The sequence below is a fragment of the Thalassophryne amazonica genome, chromosome 14, assembly GCF_902500255.1.
Source record: "Thalassophryne amazonica chromosome 14, fThaAma1.1, whole genome shotgun sequence".
Classification (NCBI taxonomy): domain Eukaryota; kingdom Metazoa; phylum Chordata; class Actinopteri; order Batrachoidiformes; family Batrachoididae; genus Thalassophryne; species Thalassophryne amazonica.
Genome location: NC_047116.1, coordinates 95540577 through 95564881, shown reverse-complemented (window position 1 = coordinate 95564881; position 24305 = coordinate 95540577). Strand labels below are relative to the sequence as shown.

Genomic DNA, 24305 nt, shown 5'->3' with positions numbered 1-24305 from the left:
TTTTTTTTTTTTTTTTTTTTTGTATTAAGTATCTGTTGGTGCCACATCTGACACTAACATGTAAAATATTTTTTAAGTAAAAAAATAATGAAATACTTAATAAATAGTAAAAATTCCCACTGTTGAAGCACACTCACAAAGCAGCTTTTAAAAGCAAAAATGTCCTAATTATGAACATTTAACAGTCGAATAACTTCAACATGAAAGAACGAAAAATAAATAAATAATCACAGCCTTTTTGTCTTGACTTACATTTTATTTAGTGTCAAACTGAACCTCCTTCAACTTTAAAAATGGGTAATAAGCATATGTACGGTTTGTTGTAATAAGTCCGTAAATAATAATAATAACAACAATAACTTCACTGTCAGAAACCTGACATGAAAATAAGAGATGATAAAGTAAATTTTAAATAAATCCTTATAAAAAAAATGTCTGGCTCAAAATTTTGACGTATTTAGTCATTTGACTTTATTAAGTATTTTTTTCTGACTGTTTCAGAATATTTGCTTGGTATCTTATAATGTGTAAAGACCAATAACATTGCAAATCGGAATCTCGTGTTTTCTCACTGGGGATTTTATTAATTTCGTCCTGGTGGAAATTAACTCAAGTTTGGAACAAAAGACGTTTGGCAGGAGGAGTGAACCATCTTGACACTGAAGAGTCACGTGTTAAAGTGTTGACGTCAGTTCTTGCGCAAGTTCGCTGTTTTTCGACGTGGTGCAGCTGAAGACAGCGCACTCCCTGACTCTCTAAAGTGGAATCATTTTATGCAAGTATGATAAAGTTACGTACTGATATTTAGGTGCTTGGAATGTTTTGTATGTCCTGTTTTATGTTTTAGTTTCAGGTTGGACTTTGAACATGTGTGCGCACAGCTGGTCAGATTACACCACTTTAACTATTAAATATTTAAATATGAGGCGAACATCACATCTACTCACAAGGATACTCCAAAACAGCCTTCCCAATGTCTGTCAAATGAGCTTTTTCATTCTCAAACCGGTGGCCCGTGGGCCACATGAGGTCCATTAGTTATAGTTTAAGGCCTGATGTATTGTTTATGTGTTAGACATACAAACCACATTATTTTACTAAAAAAGCTTCATATTTATTAGATATTATAGGAAAACACCCTGGTCAAATCCTCAGGCACATATTTACAAACATTACGGTAAAGCCGTAAGGTTGTGTGGGTAACTTGTCCCGAACCACACCGCTGAACCGTAGCCTTGGTTTCTAAACCACATTTTCATTACGGTATTACGGTAGGCGCCGTTTTAGTGAAGAGAAAAAAAAAACAGGAGATTAAGTGAGCAAGTTTTAAAAACAGAGTGAGATAAGTACTCGACATGCAGTGATGCCAGGCTTGGACTTTTAACACCCCATTTTTTGGTATTAGCTCAACTTATACAAATAATTTTGGATTTATTTATTTGCTCTTTAAACCTCTGGGGTCCAGGGTATAATTGGCCATTTTTAACTACTTTTGGTTTTACCTTCTGTAGAGGCACTCTGTGTCTTCAAAGTTCATTATACCTCCTTTGCAGCTTGTCTAACAACCAGTATTTGAATCACACGACTGAAACCAAGTCTTCTTTTATAATGTTTACTTAGAGAACTCAAATAATACATTTACAGAAGAAATTAAAAGGCTTGGTACAGATCGGTCAAAAAAACTGTGTTGCTTCCATCGTATCTAGCTGCAATCTGACCTTAACGTGCGTACATGCAATGTTAAAATGACGCATTACGTAGTGGAAGCCAAATTTACGTTTCACAGTAAAAGTTCTACATTACTAAGTTATGCATTCTAGAAAATATACTCATTATGAATTTCTTAAAATAAAATTAAGCATATTTAAACATTTTTAAACTAAATTATTATTCTATATGAATTCCCCATTAACTGGCTCTTACATTGTCCGGCCCCTAATTGGTTAGGCTGGAAAACTATGCAATTATAAACTTAAAACATTAAGAGCCAAACTACTTAAACTAAAGAATGTCCACAAATATCAACTTGTCCTTCTTCGTTAGTCTTCTGGCCTAGCTTCTTGAAGCAGGCATAGCTTGTTCACAGGTCGTTCCAGCGTGCTGGTTTTGGTCTTCAGTTTCACTCTTCTCACTGCTCCACTTGAGTCTGGCAGTGTTTCAACTATCTTCCCCATGACCTAGGAGTTGCGAGGGGAGGAACTGTCCACCAAAAGCACTATGTCACCTGTCATGAAATTTCTTCTAGGCTTCAGCCATTTCTGTCGTTCCTGAAGAAGTATTGCCACATGCCATTGTCTGACCTCATGGTGGTAACTTGACCTCTCCTACATATAAAATGACAAATGGCATTTATGCAGGAGTCCGTGTCAAGGCTGTCAACAACTTTGATGTGCACGGCTTGGAGAGTGAGGCAAGTGAACATTACCCCGTATCTCTTGACAGTACCCCGGCCCCATTTTACCTCAAACGGGCCGAAGTAATTGACGCCGGTGTTCGTGAAAGGAGGCTGGTCTGGAAGGAGGCGATCTTCAGGTAAGCTTGCCATCTTTTGCTCAACCAACCTACCAGTCATCCTACGGCACACCGTGCATTGGACCGATGATCTTCATGATTGCAGAATTGGCTTGTGGAATCCAATATTTCGGTCTCATTTTGCCAACACATAATTGCGTCCACAGTGGCCTGTTCTTTGATGCATGTCCGTCAAGATCAAGGTGGCAACTTTGCTATGTTTAGAAAGAATCACTGGATGTTTGGCACTTTCCAGCATAGCAGACTTGTTAAGTCTTCCACCTACTCTCAAGGTGTCATCTTGAAGAATTGGATCCAGTTTATGCAGCAAACTGTTGTGACTGAGTTGATTTCCTTTCTGCAGGACCTTGATTTCTTCCTCAAAATGCTGTCTTTGACTGAACTGTATTATTTCTGTTTCAGCAGCGTCCAGATCATCCAAGGTAAGTGATGTCTTTTTGGTTTGAAATTTCTTCATATGTTGTTCTAACATTTTTCTTTGTTTTTCAGGGTCAATTTCAGTTTGGCTGATTGTTCTTAACGCCTCTTTGCATTCTTTGCATTTCCTCAGAGCATCCTTTACCTTTACAATCCAAGCCACTGATCGTTTCAGTGTATTCCAGTCCAAGTTATAGGTAAGTAGCTGGTTCGTTGGTGCCATACTTTCTTCAACTTTGACTGTGTGGACAGCGACTGTGTTCTTGACCTCCGGGTCATCTTTTAGGCTTTCCTTCTTTCGCACAGGCTGTTCCAGCCAATCCTTTTTATTTGGTAGAAAATCTGGCCCACTTACTCACATTCCTCCTTCGACCAAACTCTTCGCCTTCAGGCCTCTGCTGGCTTGATCTGCAGGATTTTCATTTGTTCTGACATTCATCCATTGTGAGAGCTTGGTTGCTTCTCGGATCAAAGAAACTCTGTTAGCAACAAACGTTTTGAAACGTGCCGTTTCACTGTTGATGTATCTGAGCACCGTAGTGCTGTCTGTCCAGAAGACAGATTGTTGCAGTGGAATTTACAGTTCTTGGTGCAAGATCTTGTCAACCTTCACAGCGACTACTGCCGCGGTCAACTCAAGCCTAGGGATTGTGACTCTCTTCAGTGGGGACACTCTTGATTTTCCCATAAGGAAAGCACAGTGTTTCTCGCCATGCTCATTCTCCAGCAGTAGGTAAGACACAGTGCCGTAGGCGTACTCTGAGGCATCCGAAAAATGATGTAACTGCGCTGCAGTAGTGCATCCAAAGTTGGTGGGTTTCAAACATCTATTCACATGGAAGTTGGAAAGGTAAGTAACATCTTTGAGCCATCTGCTTCAGTCTTCAGCATGCTTTCCATCAATGTTTTCATCCCAGCCAAGATGTTCTTTACAGAGATCTTTCAACAAAAGCTTAGCAGGCAAGATAACCGGAGCCAGAAAGCCAAGAGAATCATAGATGGAGTTGACGATTGACAAGATTCCTCTTCTGGTCACTGGCTTGTCTTGCAGCTTTATTTTGTACGTGAAAGTCATAGGTATTAAAGGCACTGCGCTGCAGTGGTTTGAATCATATTTGTCTAATAGATTACAGTTTGTTCATGCAAATGGGGAATCTTCTTCACAGACTAAAGTTAATTATGGAGTTCCACAAGGTTCTGTGCTAGGACCAATTTTATTCACTTTATACATGCTTCCTTTAGGCAGTATTATTAGACGGTATTGCTTAAATTTTCATTGTTACGCAGATGATACCCAGCTTTATCTGTCCATGAAGCCAGAGGACACACACCAATTAGCTAAACTGCAGGATTGTCTTACAGACATAAAGACATGGATGACCTCTAATTTCCTGCTTTTAAACTCAGATAAAACTGAAGTTATTGTACTTGGCCCCACAAATCTTAGAAGCATGGTGTCTAACCAGATCTTTACTCTGGATGGCATTTCCCTGACCTCTAGTAATACTGTGAGAAATCTTGGAGTCATTTTTGATCAGGATATGTCATTCAAAGCGCATATTAAACAAATATGTAGGACTGCCTTTTTGCATTTACGCAATATCTCTAAAATCAGAAAGGTCTTGTCTCAGAGTGATGCTGAAAAACTAATTCATGCATTTATTTCCTCTAGGCTGGACTATTGTAATTCATTATTATCAGGTTGTCCTAAAAGTTCCCTAAAAAGCCTTCAGTTAATTCAAAATGCTGCAGCTAGAGTACTGACGGGGACTAGCAGGAGAGAGCATATTTCACCCGTGTTGGCCTCTCTTCATTGGCTTCCTGTTCATTCTAGAATAGAATTTAAAATTCTTCTTCTTACTTATAAGGTTTTGAATAATCAGGTCCCATCTTATCTTAGGGACCTCGTAGTACCATATCACCCCAATAGAGCGCTTCGCTCTCAGACTGCAGGCTTACTTGTAGTTCCTAGGGTTTGTAAGAGTAGAATGGGAGGCAGAGCCTTCAGCTTTCAGGCTCCTCTCCTGTGGAACCAGCTCCCAATTCAGATCAGGGAGACAGACACCCTCTCTACTTTTAAGATTAGGCTTAAAACTTTCCTTTTCGCTAAGGCTTATAGTTAGGGCTGGATCAGGTGACCCTGGACCATCCCTTGGTATGCTGCTTTAGACGTAGACTGTGGGGGGGTTCCCATGATGCACTGTTTCTTTCTCTTTTTGCTCTGTATGCATCACTCTGCATTTAATCATTAGTGATCGATCTCTGCTCCCCTCCACAGCATGTCTTTTTCCTGGTTTTTTCCCTCAGCCCCAACCAGTCTCAGCAGAAGACTGCCCCTCCCTGAGCCTGGTTCTGCTGGAGGTTTCTTCCTGTTAAAAGGGAGTTTTTCCTTCCCACCGTAGCCAAGTGCTTGCTCACAGGGGGTCGTTTTGACCGTTGGGGTTTTTCATAATTATTGTATGGCCTTGCCTTACAATATAAAGCGCCTTGGGGCAACTGTTTGTTGTGATTTGGCGCTATATAAAAAAAAAGTTGATTGATTGATTGAAAGTATCCGATTCTGTGTCCCACTGCACACCAAGTGTCCTTTCCACTGGTAGAGTGTCGTGTTGTAAATCCAGGTCTCTGACTTCAGTGGCTCTGTGCCCTGCAGGAATTGACAATAACACCTTTCTGCTGTTACTCATCCACTTTGTTAAGGTGGACCCTCCACTGCTGCACAAAGCTTGAAGATCCTTGACCAGTCTCACTGCATCGTCATCTGTGGCTACACTTTTCAGGCAGTCATCTACGTAGAAATGGTGCAGAACTGTCTGAACCACGTCTGGTGATGCAGTGTCTCTGCGAGCCTCCGCAGTTCTTCTCAGTGCATACAAGGCCACACTTGGAGAAGAAGTGGCTTCAAAAAGGTGCACTGCCATCCGGAATTCCTCCATGGGCTCATCCAGTCTGTCGCTGGGCCACCAAAGAAAGCGGAGTAAGTCTGCATCATGTTCTGGCACATTACCTTGATAGAACATTGATTCAGTGTCTGCCATTACTGCTAAAGGCTCTTCTCTGAATCTGAGGAGGACACCAACCAACATGTTGGTCAAGTCGGGCCCTTGGAGCAACTCACTATTCTGACACCGATCTTGGTAGGAGGACGTGCAGTCAAATACCACCCGAAGCTTTGTTTCTTTGGGTGGTAGACTCCATGGTGCGGTATATAGAACACCCTGTTGTCCTCTCGGGTCAGTTGGTGTGTTGGAACCTGGACCGCGTAGCCCTTGCTAATGATTGCTTCCATGAAGTCCTTGTAATCTTTGAAGAACTCAGGACTCTTCTTGAATTTCCTGAGCAATGACGCTATGCGTTGCTCTGCCACACAACGATTGTTAGGCATCTGGAGCTTCTCATTTCTGAGTGGCAATCCAATGCAGTAATGCCCGTTCTCAAAAACTGTTGTCTTTTCTACAGACCGCAGAAATTGTTTGTCTTCCTGAGACAGCTCTTCCTTGTCATCATAATTGCGTTCCAGGAAGTCAGTGTTGTACTGTTGGATCAACAGGTTCTCTGTCTCCACCAATGAGATTCTGTTCACAGACGCATGAGGTGATTTGTTCTCGGTTTCATTTTTTCTTATAGGTCCATTTACGACCCAGCCAATAGCCGTCTTGACAGCGTAAGGACCTCCATCTTGGCCGTTAATAATGTGCCAGGGCTCCATTGCTCTTGAACAGTTAGCTCCAATAAGTAGGCCTACATCAGCTTCTATCTCTGGCAAGCTCACTTCACAGAGGTAAGGCCACTATTGGATATCTGACTGCTTGGGTATGTTACCAGCATGAACAGGTATGCTGCTGTGAGTAAACACCTTGGGCAACTCAACGTACATGCTGTCCTCCAACCCACACACTTCCAGTTCGGATAAAACAAAACTGTTCATGAGCTTTTGTTTTTCTGCTGCATCTTGGCCCATGGTGCTGAGAAGTAGCAAGCAAGACTCTTGTGTGATGGGAACCTCGACGGCTAGCACCTCTTTACCAGTAGCACCATCATTCTTTCCTGGTGAGGCGGAGCTATCATCCTTCTCTTTGTGCAGAATGTCAGGGTGCTTAAATCCACATTCTTTGCACTCTGTTTTTCATTTACAGGATTTGCTGAGATGGCCAGGAATCAAACATCCAAAACATAGACCCTTTGATTTCAGGAATTCCACTCGTTCTTGATGGGGCTGACCTTTGATCTTACTGCATGAGGCGAGAGCGTGAGACTGCTGACAGTACAAACATGGTTTATCAAAGGCATTCACCGCTTTACCACTGCTAGCAGGCTTGACCTTGGCAGGCCTATCTTGAGGCTGTTTGGCTTCAGAAACAACAATGGTTGCAAAACTGCTTCCACGAACTTCCTTTTTTGCAGACTGCTTTCCTTTTTGGTTTCGTCTTGACAGCTGTGGTCGAGTGGCCATCTGATATATCACCAAAGAGCGGATCTATTGCGATCTTAGCTTGGGGGTCTATGAAGTTCACCAAATCAGTAAATCTGGCCCTGTCACCACGTCTTTCTTTGAGGTCGAAAGCTTCTGTTTGCCAACGTTCCTTCATTTTGTAGGGCAGTTTGGATATCAATGCCCGTAGATTGGTAGGATTATCCATCTCTTCTAAAAATTCAATGTCCTCCATAGAGTTACGACATCCTATCAGGAACATTGCATAAGCGTTTAACGCTTTCCCATCATCTGCCTTCACTTGTGGCCATTTGAGTGCTTTCTCCATGTAGGCACTGACGATCTGAAGCTCATCTCCATAATGTTTATGCAGAAGTCGCTTTGCTTCTTTGTAGCCCTTGCTTGGTGCCATGTGAGCGCAACTACGAACGAGTTCTTGGGGCTCACCATCTGTAAACTGCTCCAAGAAGTATAGTTTTTCTTGGTTGTTGTTTCTGCTCTATGGCATGTTCAAATGCCATCATGAAGGACTTGAACTAGAGTGCATCACCTTTGAACACAGAGATGTCCTTTGTCGGTAGCTGTGAAAGCTGCTGTGGTTTTACAAGCAATTCAGTAATTGCGTTCTGCCTTTGCATGACTGACACAATGTCATTCCCTGTTTGTGTTCTAGGACTTTGGTTTGAGACTGGCTGTGGCACTTGTGGTATTCGTGAGCGCTGCACTTGTCTTGGTGCTTGAACATTCATTGTAGCAGGTTGCGGTAGCGATATGCTAACTCTTTCTTTCTTTATGTTCCCACTGATTGATTTTTGCACTGACACGTGACTACTTCTGCCATCTACTCTTTAAGCACTTGTATTTTTGCTTGACTTTCAGCCAACGCTGTCTCCAGTTCTAATTCTTCTTTTTCGGCTTTAATACTAATTTCTTGGAATTCAAGCTGTTGTTTTTTCTTCAGCGCTGCTGCGCGTTTCAGTAGAGCGGCATGTTCTGCTTCCTGACGATACGTGTGGACGATACACGTGAAGTGTTGGAGGTGTTACTTACATGAGAGTTTGCTTTTGCAACATTACTGGCCCCTATCTGTGAAACACTGTCACTGGGCAAAACAGTATCTTGTTCATTTGTCACTTGTTCAGTAGGTTCATCTAGTTTTCCTCCTCTGTGGAATCATGCACTTCTGCCAGCCATCTTTTAGTTGTTTTCATGAAGCCTGTTATCTGATCCATTTTAGGTTCATACCAATTATTTTGGTCGAGAATTTTTTCATCTTCAGACAGCAGACTGCAAACGTCACTATTGAGACTATTAAACTCGTTTAGAGACTTTGCAAAATCACTCTCTATCTTAAGATGAACATTTTCCACATTTTGAGTGTCACACTTCAGTGCCTCTATCTCTTTCATTTGGCTGGTTAGAGTTGCTAATGTTCGTTTCCTCAATGCTATGAACCGTCGTAATCTTTCCTCCACGCCCTTCTCGGTTAGCTTGCGTGCTCTCGCCTGTTCCAATTTATCCTTGCCACATCTGTCATCTCCGTCAGCCATCTTACTAATCGCGGAGTTAATGTGCAGTATGCAGGCACAAAGTTTAAAGCACTTACTTCAAAGTTGCCTTTCTTCTCTAACTGAGTGCAAACAAACTGTCCAAAACCACAAAAAGCTCCACACTGACCGAATCCAATACTGATATGCACACGTGTTGTTACAGGCAATTAAAGTGGATCCAGCGTAATTTTACTGACAGGTTTTTAACTTTCATTTTCGTCCGAACTCCTTCATTCATCTGTATGACGTCTTTTCTTCACAACATTCAAAGATAAAGAAGCCTTTTCATTACCTTTTCCAGGAGAATCATTCAAAGGGTTACCCGTTTCAGTCTTAATTTCTCTCAGCGAGGTGCGAGCTTCTTTTCTCCTTGGCCGCGTTATCCAGGCAGCAAGGCTCCATTAGCTAGTTTTTTTGACTTTATGTAGAGGCACTCTGTGTCTTTAAAGTTCGTTATACCTCCTTTGCAGCTTGTCTAACCAGTATTTGAATCACTCGACTGAAACCAAGTCTTTTTTTTATAATGTTTACTTAGAGAACTCAAATAATGCATTTACAGAAGAAACTAAAAGGCTCAGTACAGATCGGTCAAAAAAACTGTGTTGCTTCCATCGTATCTAGCTGCAATCTGACCTTAACGTGCGTACATGCAATGTTAAAATGACGCATTACGTAGTGCAAGCCAAATTTACGTTTCACAGTAAAAGTTCTACATTACTAAGTTATGCATTCTAGAAAATATACTCATTATGAATTTTGTAAAATAAAATTAAGCATATTTAAACATTTTTAAACTAAATTATTATTCTGTATTCTGAATTCCCCATTAACTGGCTCTTACACCTTCATAATTTGCCTTAAGAAACTGTTTATTTTGCCTTGTTTGGTGTCATTTATTTCAGCACAACCTCACCTGTGTGACTTTACAGCTTTTTTCATTCTAACATACTGTATTAACACACTGAACCTAAATTGACACAAAACATGAAATCTGACTGTGAAAACCACAAACATGTTTAACAAACCATTTTTATAACTTATAGAATGCAAATATAAATAGTAAATAATAAAGACATAGCAAACAACAATATTATATACAATTATTTACATTAAAATGCAGGAAATGCTTCAGGAAGTCAGACTCGTGTTTGGTGCGTGTATATAATATGTGCACCACAAATGACCAAAAAAGCTGGATGTTTATTATTATTTATTATTCAAGTTATACTAAGCCCATAACACAATTTAAAAACTGGTATGTAGTTTGAGATCGGCACTTTCAACATATATTCAAAAGGAGACTCAGAGTCTGGTGGTTTTCATGGGATGACCTCTTAATTCAGTTGTGTGACCTTTACGCTGATAGGCGTCAGGCGACTCCAGAGACTTAAAGGCCAACATAATGGTTTAAGGACGCCAACCCTCCAGTATAACACAACTCAGTTACTACTTTTACACTGTTTTCTTCAGAACATTTCAAAGTTGCTGAATATCTCTTGAATGTCATTTAAATCGAACATAAGAAATATACATTGTAGGGTAATGTACAGTAAATCTGGGTAACATGGTGTCTTAGTGGTTAGCGCTGTTGCCTCACAGCAAAAAAGTAATGGGATCGATTCCCACCTGTGGCCTTTCTGTGAGGAATTTGCATGTTCTCCCCATGTTTGTGTGGGTTTCCTCCGGGTGCTCCGGCTTCCTCCCAAAGACACGCGGTTGGGTGAATTGGAAACTTTATAATTGCCCAGGTCTCCCTTGTAAAAACGATTTCGATCTCAATGGGACTAACCTGGTTAAAAGAAGTTAAATCTGTCTGGAGTAGGTTGGTCTCAACTAAAGCGTCATTGCATGGGAGGTGATGGTCTAGTGGTTAAGCGTTGGGGTTGAGACCAGAGGATCCTCGGTTCAAGTCCCAGCCTGACCGGAAATCACTAAGGGCCCTTGGAAAAAGGTCTTTAATCCCCTAGTTGCTCCCGGGTGTAGTGAGCACCTTGTAGGCAACAGCCTGACATTAGGGTGAATGTGAGGCATTACTGTAAAGAGTACCTCGTCCACACCTGCACGTGGCATCCAAAGCGCATGTAGACAACAGGTAGATGGATACAGACTGCCATCAGACGGCCATAAAAGGCGCTAAGACTGCCTGATCTCCAAACGTCTGGATGGAAAACACGGGACCAGAGTGGGAGGGAGCGCTGTGTTCCACGCGTGCACGCGGTGCACGTGTGCTCTGCGTATATGTGTGGAGCAGTTATCACTCACCCGTGTGTGTGTGTGTGTGTGTTTGTATGAGCTACTAAGAGCGCGCATGCTTAGTGCCACTGGACAGCTTCGCTTTGCTGGCATTGTGCCATGCTATCCCCTGCATCAGACGGAGCATTTACAGGGAACTTTAATATTTCTTTTTTCTTTTTTGCTCACTTCAGGAGTGCAACGCAACTCTGGACACCATGATAGTTGGATTATCACATGGGATTTAATTTTTTTATTTTGGGTGAGAGGATTTTAACCACAGGCTGCCGGTTTCGGCTCCACATCCACGTCTGCGCTGTGAAACACTCCTGGACCGCTGTTGGAGGTGAGATTCATGTTTATTCATGCTGTCATGACCTGACACAACAGTTCCATGTCATTAATAGTCTGACGTATGCAATGATGTGTCACTGTGCACCACAGAGAGGCGCAGCTGCCCGTGTTATATACAGATATGATGGAGACAATAGTTCACATTATTTATGTCGCCCATGGGAAGGAATGGACAAATATCTGTACTGTAAGGTCTGTTGTGGATATAACAGCCTGTTCAGATTTGTGGTGGCTTGTGCACAGTAGTGCACGGTGCTTTTGGTTTGATAGCCGCTGTCCACATTCACTGTACATGATAATAATTCATAATTATTATCATGATGAAGTGTGGCACATACATTTCAACAGTTCCTTTGCGCTTGGGAGGGAGGGGGGGAGTATTGGACATTATTATACGTGGCACGTGCAGGTCATACCGGCAGGCTTTGCTGTGCCTGATCCATCTCGAGGTTCCCTCGTATGCACTCAAATTGTTTCGGATCCTGTTTTGCTGCCATCAGAATATGTAAATTGCAGTCAGATGGTTGTCAGATTACACATGAACCGCTGTCGTATAGGTGTCCCATCTCGACAGCGCCCGGAGGGTTTTGAACATGTACATCACACTCGGGGCCGCGGCCGATTTTGACCAACTGTGTGGACTCTCTGTCAAGCAGACCAGACTCAAAGGTGCGACCCTCTGCTTGGGCCATGCTACAGACATAAATTACAGAGCAACTCGCAAAACGAATATACAGGAAATTAATCAATCAACTATTTTCTCAGTTATGTCCTTAAATTTAACCCCCCACCTCGCACCAAAAAAAAAAAATCAGTTAATGTTATCACAAAATGCATCACATTTTCATGACGTGGTCAAGTTTTAGTCACTATTTCTAACTAAACTATAACACCAGTGCCCACCCACCCCAAATTTTTCTATTACCGCCACTTTTCGTGACACCATCACAAACTTGGTCTGAGACTGGGTTGTATCCAGAGCCCAGTGTGAGACCTTCACATGTCTTTTATGCTGGTTATTTGTGAAGCAGCTGATAAAATTAACCAGAAAATATTCACATTTAAGATGCTGAAATTAAAGAAAAAAAAAAAAGACTCCAAATGTGTTTTCCAGAGTATAAGTCATGTTTTTGTTACTAGTTTGGGAGGTCCTGCGATTGATACTCCGGTGTGACTTATATAATGAAAAATAATATCACACTTTCATTATTAATAATAAAAACTATAATAGAGATTTATGTAGAATTTTCCAAGGAATCAAATCATTAAACAAAATAAACTACAATAAAATAATAAATGACAATAATAAAAAATAGACTGCAGTAATGCACAAAAATCCCAAATTAACAGCTGAAACTAAAGAAAAAAGGCATGACTTGTTTATGGGTTTTTCCTCTTCAAGAGGTGTTTTATAGCAGGTGCAACTACTCTGGAAAATACGGTAATCGATGATCAAAATTGTTGTAGATTAAATCAGCTGTTGATTATTTAGCCATTAATTGTTGCAGCTGTAATTTGACTCACATTCATGATGTTTGGTGCGTAAACTAAAAGCTGTCCTGTTGCAGACACATGGCCTCCAGCTCTGTCGGCTCACGGTTAGTGGCCTGTCTCCTCAACATCTCTGAGGCTCGCAGAGTAGACGTGGTGCAGACCGTCGCCAAGGCGGCTGTGTATAACAGCCAAGGCAAGTGACCAGGAGCCGCCTTTTTAAAAAAACTTTTTAAACTCCACAGTGAATTTACAAAAAGTCAAGCTCTGTCAAAAAAGATGGAATTTCTTTCATATTTATATATTTTTATATATGTAGGATGATATACTTTATGAACTGACAAAGTTTGATCTGGATCTGATCCAGATTGTGGACATTTGAATTTAATATTCAAAAGCCCATTTGGTGTACATTTTGCATTATATCTCAGTCAGAGGTGCTTCAGTCACTCTCATTTTTCTGTTCTGGATTTATCTACACCACTAAAATTGATGGAGGTTCCAATTTTATACCTGTTTGTCTTCCAAATATCAGTCAGAAACGAAGTGCCAAAAAACAATGAGACATTTCAAACAATGTTCTGTGAAAATTATCTGAAAAAGAATTCAGAAACTGAAAAGTTGAAAAAGCAAAACATAACTTTTATTCAAGTTTATGAACTAGTACATCCTCTGACATTTGATCACATCCACTTTAGCACTTCAAAAAGTCTAAAAGTCACTTTAGCAAGTCACTTCTAACAGGACTTTCAACTGGAAATATTTTTCAAGGTAAAAATTTGTGGAATTGTAAACTGGTGTTGGTGGAGGTTTGCGCTCGATGAGTGCAGTACTCAATTATTTATTTTATGCAATATTATACCCTAAAATATTTAATGTAAAATTTGATCTTTTTCGTGATCACCTTTCAGGCGTTAGACGCGAGGGGACGACCGTACTGAACATCTTCATCGACCACGACTACAACCGCTCCGTCCTGACTGTCGTGTCCTCTGTGGAGTCCATCAGTGAGTTCAGAGTCCTGAGCTTCTGCTGAGGGAAGCGGGGAGTTGACTCGGTGATGTAGAAGAATCTGTCGTGTTTCATCATCACCTCTGTTTTTTTGCCGTTCTGACTGTATGTGAGAGAGGAACAAAAAAAAAATCCTTTTTATACGATTTCTCAGGCACTTAAATATAAAATGCAGGAAGGTTTTCCTGCCACAGATCACAGTGAAGCTGTTTGCTTCAGTGCTGGAGCACAATTCTGTTTGCTGACGATGCCAACGAAGTTTACTGTTTTCTGATGTTTGTCTGAAAATAACACCAGATTTTATTTGGTGAACTCACCAAATTATTTGCACTGAACATGTTGAGTTTCATTTTTCTCTAAAGTGGTCAGAATTTGCTCTTCAGTGTTTAATTCATGAGTCGTTTCCTGGCAGATGCTGAAAGTGGGTCACTTTACTATTCACTGTGACCGCACTGAATGTTTCATGTCTTCCAGGAGAGTCCGTCTTGTCTGCGTGTAAGGAGGCGTGCACGCTGATCGACATGCGCACGCACGCTGGAGTTCATCCATGTATGGGTGCTGTGGACCTCATACCCATCTACCCCCTGGGGGAGGAGGTGGGAGTGCAGGATTGTGCTGCGGAGGCTCGAGGTGAGGTGTGTGTGTGTGTAGGTTCTTTGTGTTTTAAGAGACGCTCCACAGTTTCAAACATACTAAACTCAGTTTTAGTCTGTCTGTGTCACTCTGGACAGACGCTACGGATCATGACATGTTTTTGTGTGTGTAGAAAATTCTTTATGTTTTTAGCACTATAACTCACAATTTCTACATATTAGACACGTGATATGAAGAACATAGGCCGCCCTTTGTTTGTAGATGAGCTGGCTGTGTTTGGGAGATGTTCTGTGTGTATACGAGGTCTGTTGGAAGTCCCAAAAACCAGTTTTATTTGTTGTTATCTATCGTCCACCTGGTCGTTACTGTGAGTTTCTCTGTGAATTTTCAGACCTTTTGTCTGACTTAGTGCTTAGCTCAGATACGATAATTATAGTGGGCGATTTTAACATCCACACAGATGCTGAGAATGACAGCCTCAACACTGCATTTAATCTATTATTAGACTCAGTTGGCTTTGCTCAAAATGTAAATGAGTCCACCCACTACTTTAATCATACTTTAGATCTTGTTCTGACTTATGGTATGGAAATTGAAGACTTAACAGTATTCCGTGAAAACCCCCTTCTGTCTGATAATTTCTTAATAACATTTACATTTACTTCAATGGACTACCCAGCAGTGGGGAATAAGTTTCATTACAGTAGACATCTTTTGGAAAGCGCTGTAACTAGGTTTAAGGATATGATTCCTTCTTTGTTATGTTCTCCAATGCCATATACCAACACAGTGCAGAGTAGCTACCTAAACTCTGTGAGTGAGATAGATTATCTCGTCAATAGTTTTACATCCTCATTGAGCACAACTTTGGATGCTGTAGCTCCTCTGAAAAAGAGAGCTTTAAATCAGAAGTGCCTGACTCCGTGGTATAACTCACAAACTCACAGCTTAAAGCAGATAACCCGTAAGTTGGAGAGGAAATGGCGTCTCACTAATTTAGAAGATCTTCACTTAGCCTGGAAAAAGAGTCTGTTGCTCTATAAAAAAAAGCCCTCTGTAAAGCTAGGACATCTTACTACTCATCACTAATTGAAGAAAATAAGAACAACCCCAGGTTTCATTTCAGCACTGTAGCCAGGCTGACAAAGAGTCAGAGCTCTATTGAGCCGAGTATTCCTTTAACTTTAACTAGTAATGACTTCGTGACTTTCTTTGCTAATAAAATTTTAACTATTAGAGAAAAAATTACTCATAACCATCCCAAAGACATATCGTTATCTTTGGCTGCTTTCAGTAATGCTGGTATTTGGTTAGACTCTTCCTCTCCGATTGTTCTGAGTTATTTTCATTAGTTACTTCCTCCAAACCATCAACATGTCTATTAGACCCCATTCCTACCAGGCTGCTCAAGGAAGCCCTACCATTAATTAATGCTTTGATCTTAAATATGATCAATCTATCTTTATTAGTTGGCTATGTACCACAGGCTTTTAAGGTGGCAGTAATTAAACCATTGCTTAAAAAGCCATCACTTGACCCAGCTATCTTAGCTAATTATAGGCCAATCTCCAACCTTCCTTTTCTCTCAAAAATTCTTTAAAGGGTAGTTATAAAACAGCTAACTGATCATCTGCAGAGGAATGGTCTATTTGAAGAGTTTCAGTCAGGGTTTAGAATTCATCATAGTACAGAAACAGCATTAGTGAAGGTTACAAATGATCTTCTTATGGCCTCAGACAGTGGACTCATCTCTGTGCTTGTTCTGTTAGACCTCAGTGCTGCTTTTGATGCTGTTGACCATAAAATTTTATTACAGAGATTAGGGCATGCCATAGGTATTAAAGGCACTGCGCTGCGGTGGTTTGAATCATATTTATCTAATAGATTACAATTTGTTCATGTAAATGGGGAATCTTCTTCACAGACTAAGGTTAATTATGGAGTTCCACAAGGTTCTGTGCTAGGACCAATTTTATTCACTTTATACATGCTTCCCTTAGGCAGTATTATTAGACAGCATTGCTTAAATTTTCATTGTTACGCAGATGATACCCAGCTTTATCTATCCATGAAGCCAGAGGACACACACTAATTAGCTAAACTGCAGGATTGTCTTACAGACATAAAGACATGGATGACCTCTAATTTCCTGCTTTTAAACTCAGATAAAACTGAAGTTATTGTACTTGGCCCCACAAATCTTAGAAACATCGTGTCTAACCAGATCCTTACTCTGGATGGCATTACCCTGACCTCTAGTAATACTGTGAGAAATCTTGGAGTCATTTTTGATCAGGATATGTCCTTCAATGTGCAAATTAAACAAATATGTAGGACTGCTTTTTTGCATTTGCGCAATATCTCTAAAATTAGAAAGGTCTTGTCTCAGTGTGATGCTGAAAAACCAATTCATGCATTTATTTCCTCTAGGCTGGACTATTGTAATTCATTATTATCAGGTTGTCCTAAAAGTTCCCTGAAAAGCCTTCAGTTAATTCAAAATGCTGCAGCTAGAGTACTGACGGGGACTAGAAGGAGAGAGCATATCTCACCCATATTGGCCTCTCTTCATTGGCTTCCTGTTAATTCTAGAATAGAATTTAAAATTCTTCTTCTTACTTGTAAGGTTTTGAATAATCAGGTCCCATCTTATCTTAGGAACCTCATAGTACGATATCACCCCAATAGAGCGCTTCGCTCTCAGACTGCAGGCTTACTTGTAGTTCCTAGGGTTTGTAAGAGTAGAATGGGAGGCAGAGCCTTCAGCTTTCAGGCTCCTCTCCTGTGGAACCAGCTCCCAATTCAGATCAGGGAGACAGACACCCTCTCTACTTTTAAGATTAGGCTTAAAACTTTCCTTTTTGCTAAAGCTTATAGTTAGGGCTGGATCAGGTGACCCTGAACCATCCCTTAGTTATGCTGCTATAGACGTAGACTGCTGGGGGGTTCCCATGATGCACTGAGTGTTTCTTTCTCTTTTTGCTCTGTATGCACCACTCTGCATTTAATCATTAGTGATTGATCTCTGCTCTCTTCCACAGCATGTCTTTTTCTTGATTCTCTCCCTCAGCCCCAACCAGTCCCAGCAGAAGACTGCCCCTCCTGGTTCTGCTGGAGGTTTCTTCCTGTTAAAAGGGAGTTTTTCCTTCCCACTGTAGCCAAGTGCTTGCTCACAGGGGGTCGTTTTGACCGTTGGGGTTTTTCTGTAATTATTGTATGGCTTTGCCTTACAATATAGAGCGCCTTGGGGCAACTGTTGTTGTGATTTGGCGCTATATAAATAAAATTGATTTGATTTGATTTGATTTGTAGCGCTTCAGCCGTCTGAATCGTCTGAATGGTTTCCACCTGGCTGTCGCCCAGTTTCTGGCAAAATTTGATGCAGTCGCGCTGCTCCAGTCGTTCCGTCTTTTTCCTTGAAATGAAAATCCACCGAGTGCACAGCACACGTCCCACACAAAGGCTGCTTACCAGGAAATGACGCAGTCGACAGGCGTGAAAAAGATCATGCATGCGCACGAAGGTTCAAGGTTTGCTCATGCAAGCACACGTGATTCAAATCCATCAGGTTTTTGAAAAAATAAAAAGGTCCGATGCTTTTCTAACAGACCTCGTATGTGTCGATTAATACAGGGATACATGATCCTTTGGAACCACTGTTGGTGCCATTGAATATCATGAATACTGAATCCACACGTTGGACCGCCTCTGATCGAGCATCAACCCACCTCCACCTTTTTTTGAAGAAAGTTGGTTAAACACATAAATTAATTTCGTGACCCCAACACATCATAAAAAGAAAAAATAATGAGTTTTCACAATGTTTTTCTCGTCTCTTCTGCGTCTTATCTGTGATGATGTCATCAGTGTGCGCTGGTAGTGGAATCGAAGTTGAAATGTGCTCTTATTTTGAAAGACTCTGGTGCAACAAAACAGGAAGTGTTCTGTAACAGTGGCGAGCTTTGTGAAGTTTGTAACACGATTCTGCTGTGACAGTTTTTCCGCTGTCAAGGTGAGAAAGCGGCGTAACGTCGGCTGGTTGTCCAATGGCAAACTACGAACACGTAGAGGACAACACAACCATCTGGGAAGTTCTCTGTCTGATGCCTGATCAAAGTTTTGGGCATGTACTGGAACATGCACACAAACTCACCAGACATCAACGACAACGAAGACATTAAATGAATGAGAACAGGACAAAAACAGACACAGACAGCTGAGGTATTTGTAATTAAAATCAGACATTTTATTTAAATGGGCGGTCCAACAAATGCAAAATTTGGGCATGCTTGTGCATGCACCCACGTGGAACCCACAGGACACTCGAATACAGTATGTCATTTGGAGTAGACGTTGCAACAAGAGTGTTGCTATGGTATTTGTACACATTTGCAGAGTAAAAAGTCAATTTCAATTTTTGAAAACTGCAGACGTGAACATTTTCTGGGATCAGCCGTGTTTCCAGATGTGGAGCATGTCGCTGTCCTCAACATATCCACACCAGGGTGCTGACATGGAACACCAGACTACTGACTCGCTGTATTTAAAAAAGAAATGCTAGCTGTCATTAGCATTAGCATACGCAACCCTGGTGCAGCTAGTGGCTGATGCTAATGATTAGCAATTAATGCTCCATAGTTAGCATATGCTAATGCTAACTGCTCATATGTGACAGAATATTTAAGGCTCAAACAGAACATGTCAGTGTGAGGAGCAGGACGCTCTGCATGTGGACATCGTGTCATTTTCAGGAAAGAGGAGACAAGGAAATGATATTCACTTGCCTGACAAGTAGTGTGTGTGTGTGTGTGTGTGTGTGTGTGTGTCCCCCTCTGGGTGCAGCTGTAGCTGAGGGCCTTACAGAGCGTGTCCTGGGTACGAGTGCGTTCCTGTTTGGCTGGGCAGACTCCCCGCTTCAACGCGGTCTGGCCCAGAGGAGGAAGGAGATGGGCTGGTTCAGAAAGACCACCGACCTTCAGGGAGTCCGGCCTGACATGGGACCACGACCACAGACACGATATGGACTCACAGGTGAGACACAGCAGAAAGAAAGTACACCCTTAATAATAATAAAAAATAACAATATAACCCATTACTATTGTTATTATTATAGTAATAACATAACAATAACTCCAGTAAAACTGCTACTAATTATGGTTGTTGTTGTTGTTGTTGTGCAGCTGTTGTGGTCTGAGGACACATGATTCCTGCAGGTCTCAGAAGTGAAGCAGAGTAATTTTTGCTTTGTACGAGGCAGGGAGGTCACGTAGCAGCACCAGGAGCTGAGCATATGTTTCTCCGGGGGAGGTGATGGTCTAGTGGTTAAGTGTTGGGCTTGAAACCAGAGGATCCTTGGTTCAAATCTTAGCCTGACTGGAAAATCACTAAGGACACTTGGGCAAGGTTCTTAATCCCCTAGTTGCTCCCAGTGTGTAGTGAGCACCTTGCATGGCAGCACCCTGATATTGGGGTGAATGTGAGGCATTACTGTAAAGCGCTTTGAGCATCTGATGCAGAGAGAAAAGCGCTATATATCCATTTACCATGTTGACCTGGAGTTACATCTGGAAGTGGAAAGTGTGTGTGTGTGTGTGTGTGTGTGTGTGTGTGTGTGTGTGTGTGTGTGTGTGTGTGTGTGTGTGTGTGTGTGTGCGTGTGTGCGTGTGTGCGTGTGTGTGCAGTTGTCACCAAATCCTCACAGAAACAGCAGAACAAAAATATAAATGCAATTAATGAACAATACAGTATTTTCAAAAATGAAATTAAAACATTAGTAATCCATCCATCCATCCATTTTCTTCCGCTTTATCCGGATTCGGGTCGCTATGGCAGCAGCTCAAGCAAAGCCTCCCAGACCTCCCGATCCACACACACCTCCCCCAGCTCCTCCAGGGGAACCCCAAGGTGTTCCCAATCCTTCCAGTGTGTCCTGGGTCTTCCCCGGGGCCTCCTCCCAATGGGAGGTGCCCGGAACACTTCTCCAGCGAGGTGTCCAGGGGGCATCCGAAAAAGATGCCCGAGCCGCGTCAGCTGACTCCTTTCGACGTGGAGGAGCAGCGGCGCGACTCCGAGCTCCTCCCGAGTGACCAGTAACTACGAGTACTTGGCATCGGATTGCAGTACAAAATAAAACGACCTCGAGTTAAAGTTGCACAATGAAGTTTTCAGTGATATATTAAAATAGCAAAGTGGCCTCTTTGTGTGTGTGTGTGTGTGTGTGTTTGGCTTCGATCAGATAAACACATTTGCTGTTTGGTATGTTTATGTACTTTGGGTCAAAGATGAACGGCACCAAAACTGGACATTGATAGAACAAATATTTTTAGAGAAACTACAGCTATTAGCTAACAACACTGACTGAACTGCTGATAACTACATTCTGGACTCACACACCGTTCCAGCAGTGTGTGAACGTATTTAGTAAGTTCAATGTAAGTACATAATATAATTGTAAATATGTTAAAAATACAGGGATGACACAAGAAAATGAAAACACTTCCATTGTGATCCATTTAAACATCAAATAACAAAATAAAAGTAATAATAACATAAAATTTATAGTGTATATCAGTGGTGTCTAACGTGTTCCAGAAAGGGCCAACAGGGGGCAGGTTTTCTTTGCAGATGCTGACTCCAGCAGGTGATTTCACTGATTAACATCACTTTGAGCAGATGGAACGAGTTCATCAGTGAGTTTATATATATATATATATATATATATATATATATATATATATATATATATATACACAGTAGTGTTCAGAATAATAGTACTGCTGGCCCACCACCAGAGGGCGCCCTGCCTGAAGTGCGGGCTTCAGGCACGAGAGGGCGCTGCCGCCATGGACACAGCCGGGGGTGACAGCTGTCACTCATTATCTCATGACAGCTGTCATCCATCTACACTTCATCGTTCCACTCCATAAAAACCGGACGTCATCTCCACCTCATTGCCGAGATATCATCTACCTGTGAAGGTAATATTCTCAGCCTTAACTGTGTCTTAGTCTGAACTCTTTTTGCAGCCGCTTTCCTGTGGTGTTCCCTATCTGAGAGATTGGCGTTTGGTGTGATCAGCGACGGCTTCGCTTCACACCCCAACCAGATAAGTGGTTAGATAGGAGCTGCACAAGTGTGTTAGAGGTGGAGGTGGAATTCCCACCATTGTTGTTACTGGGTGTGCACGCACCCACATGTGACTATTTTTGCTCCTCGCTAGCAGAACCAGATCCGACACTCGGAGACGGTGGCCACCTGGGGACTCGGAACTTGGCGGCTCCAATATTCTCCAGGTTCAGTGGCGGAGGAAATCGTGTGGTTCCGGTTCTTCTCAGGACAGACGTCTTCTATCCTCGAGCCTGCCCACACATCACCTTTGTGGATTGACTGTTTGCTCAAATTCTGTAATCCTCTGTGTTTTTGTTGTGCTCTTTCACGACAGTAAAGTGTTCATATTCGACTCTTTCATTGTCCGATCATTTGCGCCCCCTGTTGTGGGTCCGTGTCACTACACTTTCCCAACATTTTGAGTATATTTCTTATTGTTACATGGGAAACAAGTTACCAGTAGATTCACTAGATTTTCACAAATCCAACAAGACCAAGCATTCATGATATACACAAAGTTGCAGTTGACCCTAATTCAGAGAAGAAAATCATCAGGTTCTGTGCAGCACATCCTAAGAGCTGATCTGCATCTCTTTCCATCCAAAATTCAGTCTCAGAGTGAAACTAACTCCCCAGCAAATGACAAGGAGACTTGAATTTGTTCGGTGGTTTTCTGGAAAACTGGAGAAGGATGATTTGTTTCTTAGGAAACTTCAGACGAGGAGGTTACATTGACCATGTGGTGTAAAAAATAAAGGGTTAAAACATCGCAAAGGAAAAACAACTAAAAACTGTACATGGGGGAGAAAAATTACCTGCTTCAGCCACATGATCATACAGAAAATGTGCTGTCAAAATACTTTGGGGTACATTTTTTGAGACACCCTATATATATATATGTATATATATATATATATACACACACACACAAACTGTAGCAATGAAGTTTCAGATTGCAGTAACTCAGTGCCCAGCCCTCACCCCTCCCTTTCCAAACATGCTCACTGTCATGAGTGAGTGCTCTGCCATCACTGAAGCAAGACCTGCCATTGGTTCCTCTGCAGACCTTGATTTCATGTCTAGGGCTTCTTCTGCCACATTGGCTTCAACACTTTTTTTCAAAGGGTTCTCTGCCACAAATCAGTCAGGAGGAGGTTCTAAAATCTCTGAATGATGATTGGTAATTTCATTTTTCCCTCCACCCTTGGCTCATGTGCTGCAGGTGTTGGGGCCAGTCCATACGTGATGAACTGCAACGTCACCGTCGACACTCAGGATCTCGCCATAGGACGCAACATTGCCACAGCCATCAGGGAATCCACCCCAGACGGCCTGCCTGGGGTGCAGGTGCTTGCACTGCCACATGAGGGCACTGTGGAAATTGCCTGTAATGTGGAAAGTGTGAAGGGGAGCCCACCTACCCACATGAGCTCAGATGAACCGTGGCCTTCTTTCAGCATCAGCGGTCACATGTACTTTCACACTCCAGCTTCCCTCATCACAGCGAGGGTCACAGAGCTGGCTCGGAGGCAGGGAGTGGACACGAAGGGCACCGCCCTGGTGGGGTTCACGCCCCGTGAGTGCAGGGGCCTGGCAGAGTTGGCACTGTCTCAGGGGATTGCTGCGTTCTGGAAAGAGCGACATGGTTTACGTATGTGAACATTAGTGCTGCCAAATGGTGTCATATCTATTCAAGCTTAGATTTATTATGAGGAGGATTAAAACAAAATTAGAATTTACTGTAATGTGCCCATGTGAATACATACATCTTCAACCACTTATCTGGGATCGGGTCACAGGGGCAACAGCTCCAGCAGGGGATCCCAGACTTCCCTTATCCTGGGCCACATTGACCACCTCTGACTGGGGGGATTTCGAGGCATTCCCAGGCCAGTGTAGAGATATAATCTCTCCACCTAGTCCTGGGTCTTCCCCGAGGTCTACCCCTAGATGGACGTGCCACAAAACACATGTACACTGGATGGGCACACTCCCAGGCCCCTCCAGGATCCTTGTAAAAGTTAAGAGCTGGTCGGGTGTTTAGCTGAACAGTTGTTCGGGTTCGACTATCGGCCAAACCCTCCTTGCCTGCACCCTGGAGTAGACTTTACCAGGGAGGCTGAGTCGTGTGATGTCCCTGTAATTGTCACACACTCTCTGGTCCCCTTTTTAAATATGGGGACCACCACCCCAGTTTGCCACTCCTTTGGCACTGTTCCAGACCTCAGCACCATGTTTGGAGCTGCTTTTACAATAACAGTTTGAATAGAAATGTTCAGTAATTAAACTTAATTCTACATCTTCACACCCTTTATATAATCAATCAATCAATCAATTTTTTTTTATATAGCGCCAAATCACAACAAACAGTTGCCCCAAGGCGCTTTATATTGTAAGGCAAGGCCATACAATAATTATGTAAAACCCCAACGGTCAAAACGACCCCCTGTGAGCAAGCACTTGGCTACAGTGGGAAGGAAAAACTCCCTTTTAACAGGAAGAAACCTCCAGCAGAACCAGGCTCAGGGAGGGGCAGTCTTCTGCTGGGACTGGTTGGGGCTGAGGGAGAGAACCAGGAAAAAGAC

General features: G+C 42.2%; 1 protein-coding gene across 5 annotated transcripts; it reads left to right on the top strand.

Annotated features, from left to right (window-relative positions):
* Positions 1 to 618: 618 nt before the first annotated feature.
* On the top strand, positions 619 to 24093 carry ftcdnl1 (formiminotransferase cyclodeaminase N-terminal like 1). 5 transcript variants are annotated; one of them, XM_034186886.1, is made up of 9 exons: positions 619 to 779; positions 2443 to 2532; positions 2938 to 2954; positions 3083 to 3146; positions 13086 to 13204; positions 13920 to 14015; positions 14494 to 14649; positions 19456 to 19644; positions 22943 to 24093. In XM_034186886.1, exons 5-9 carry the CDS (start codon positions 13090 to 13092, stop codon positions 23377 to 23379), a joined length of 993 nt encoding a protein of 330 aa, XP_034042777.1. In that variant the 5' UTR covers positions 619 to 779; positions 2443 to 2532; positions 2938 to 2954; positions 3083 to 3146; positions 13086 to 13089; the 3' UTR covers positions 23380 to 24093. The 5 variants fall into 5 exon arrangements, with proteins under 5 accessions (XP_034042777.1, XP_034042776.1, XP_034042779.1 ...); XM_034186885.1 differs by having other exon boundaries at positions 2935 to 2954; XM_034186887.1 differs by lacking the exon at positions 619 to 779 and having other exon boundaries at positions 2408 to 2532; positions 2935 to 2954.
* The last annotated feature ends 212 nt before the right edge of the window (positions 24094 to 24305 follow it).

Coding starts and splice junctions, on each gene's coding strand:
- ftcdnl1 (XM_034186888.1), top strand. CDS start 13,090: ATGGCCTCCAGCTCTGTCGGCTCACGGTTAGTGGCCTGTCTCCTCAAC. Junction 13,205..13,919: donor GGCTGTGTATAACAGCCAAG/GCAAGTGACCAG, acceptor ATCACCTTTCAG/GCGTTAGACGCGAGGGGACG. Junction 14,016..14,493: donor GTCCTCTGTGGAGTCCATCA/GTGAGTTCAGAG, acceptor CATGTCTTCCAG/GAGAGTCCGTCTTGTCTGCG.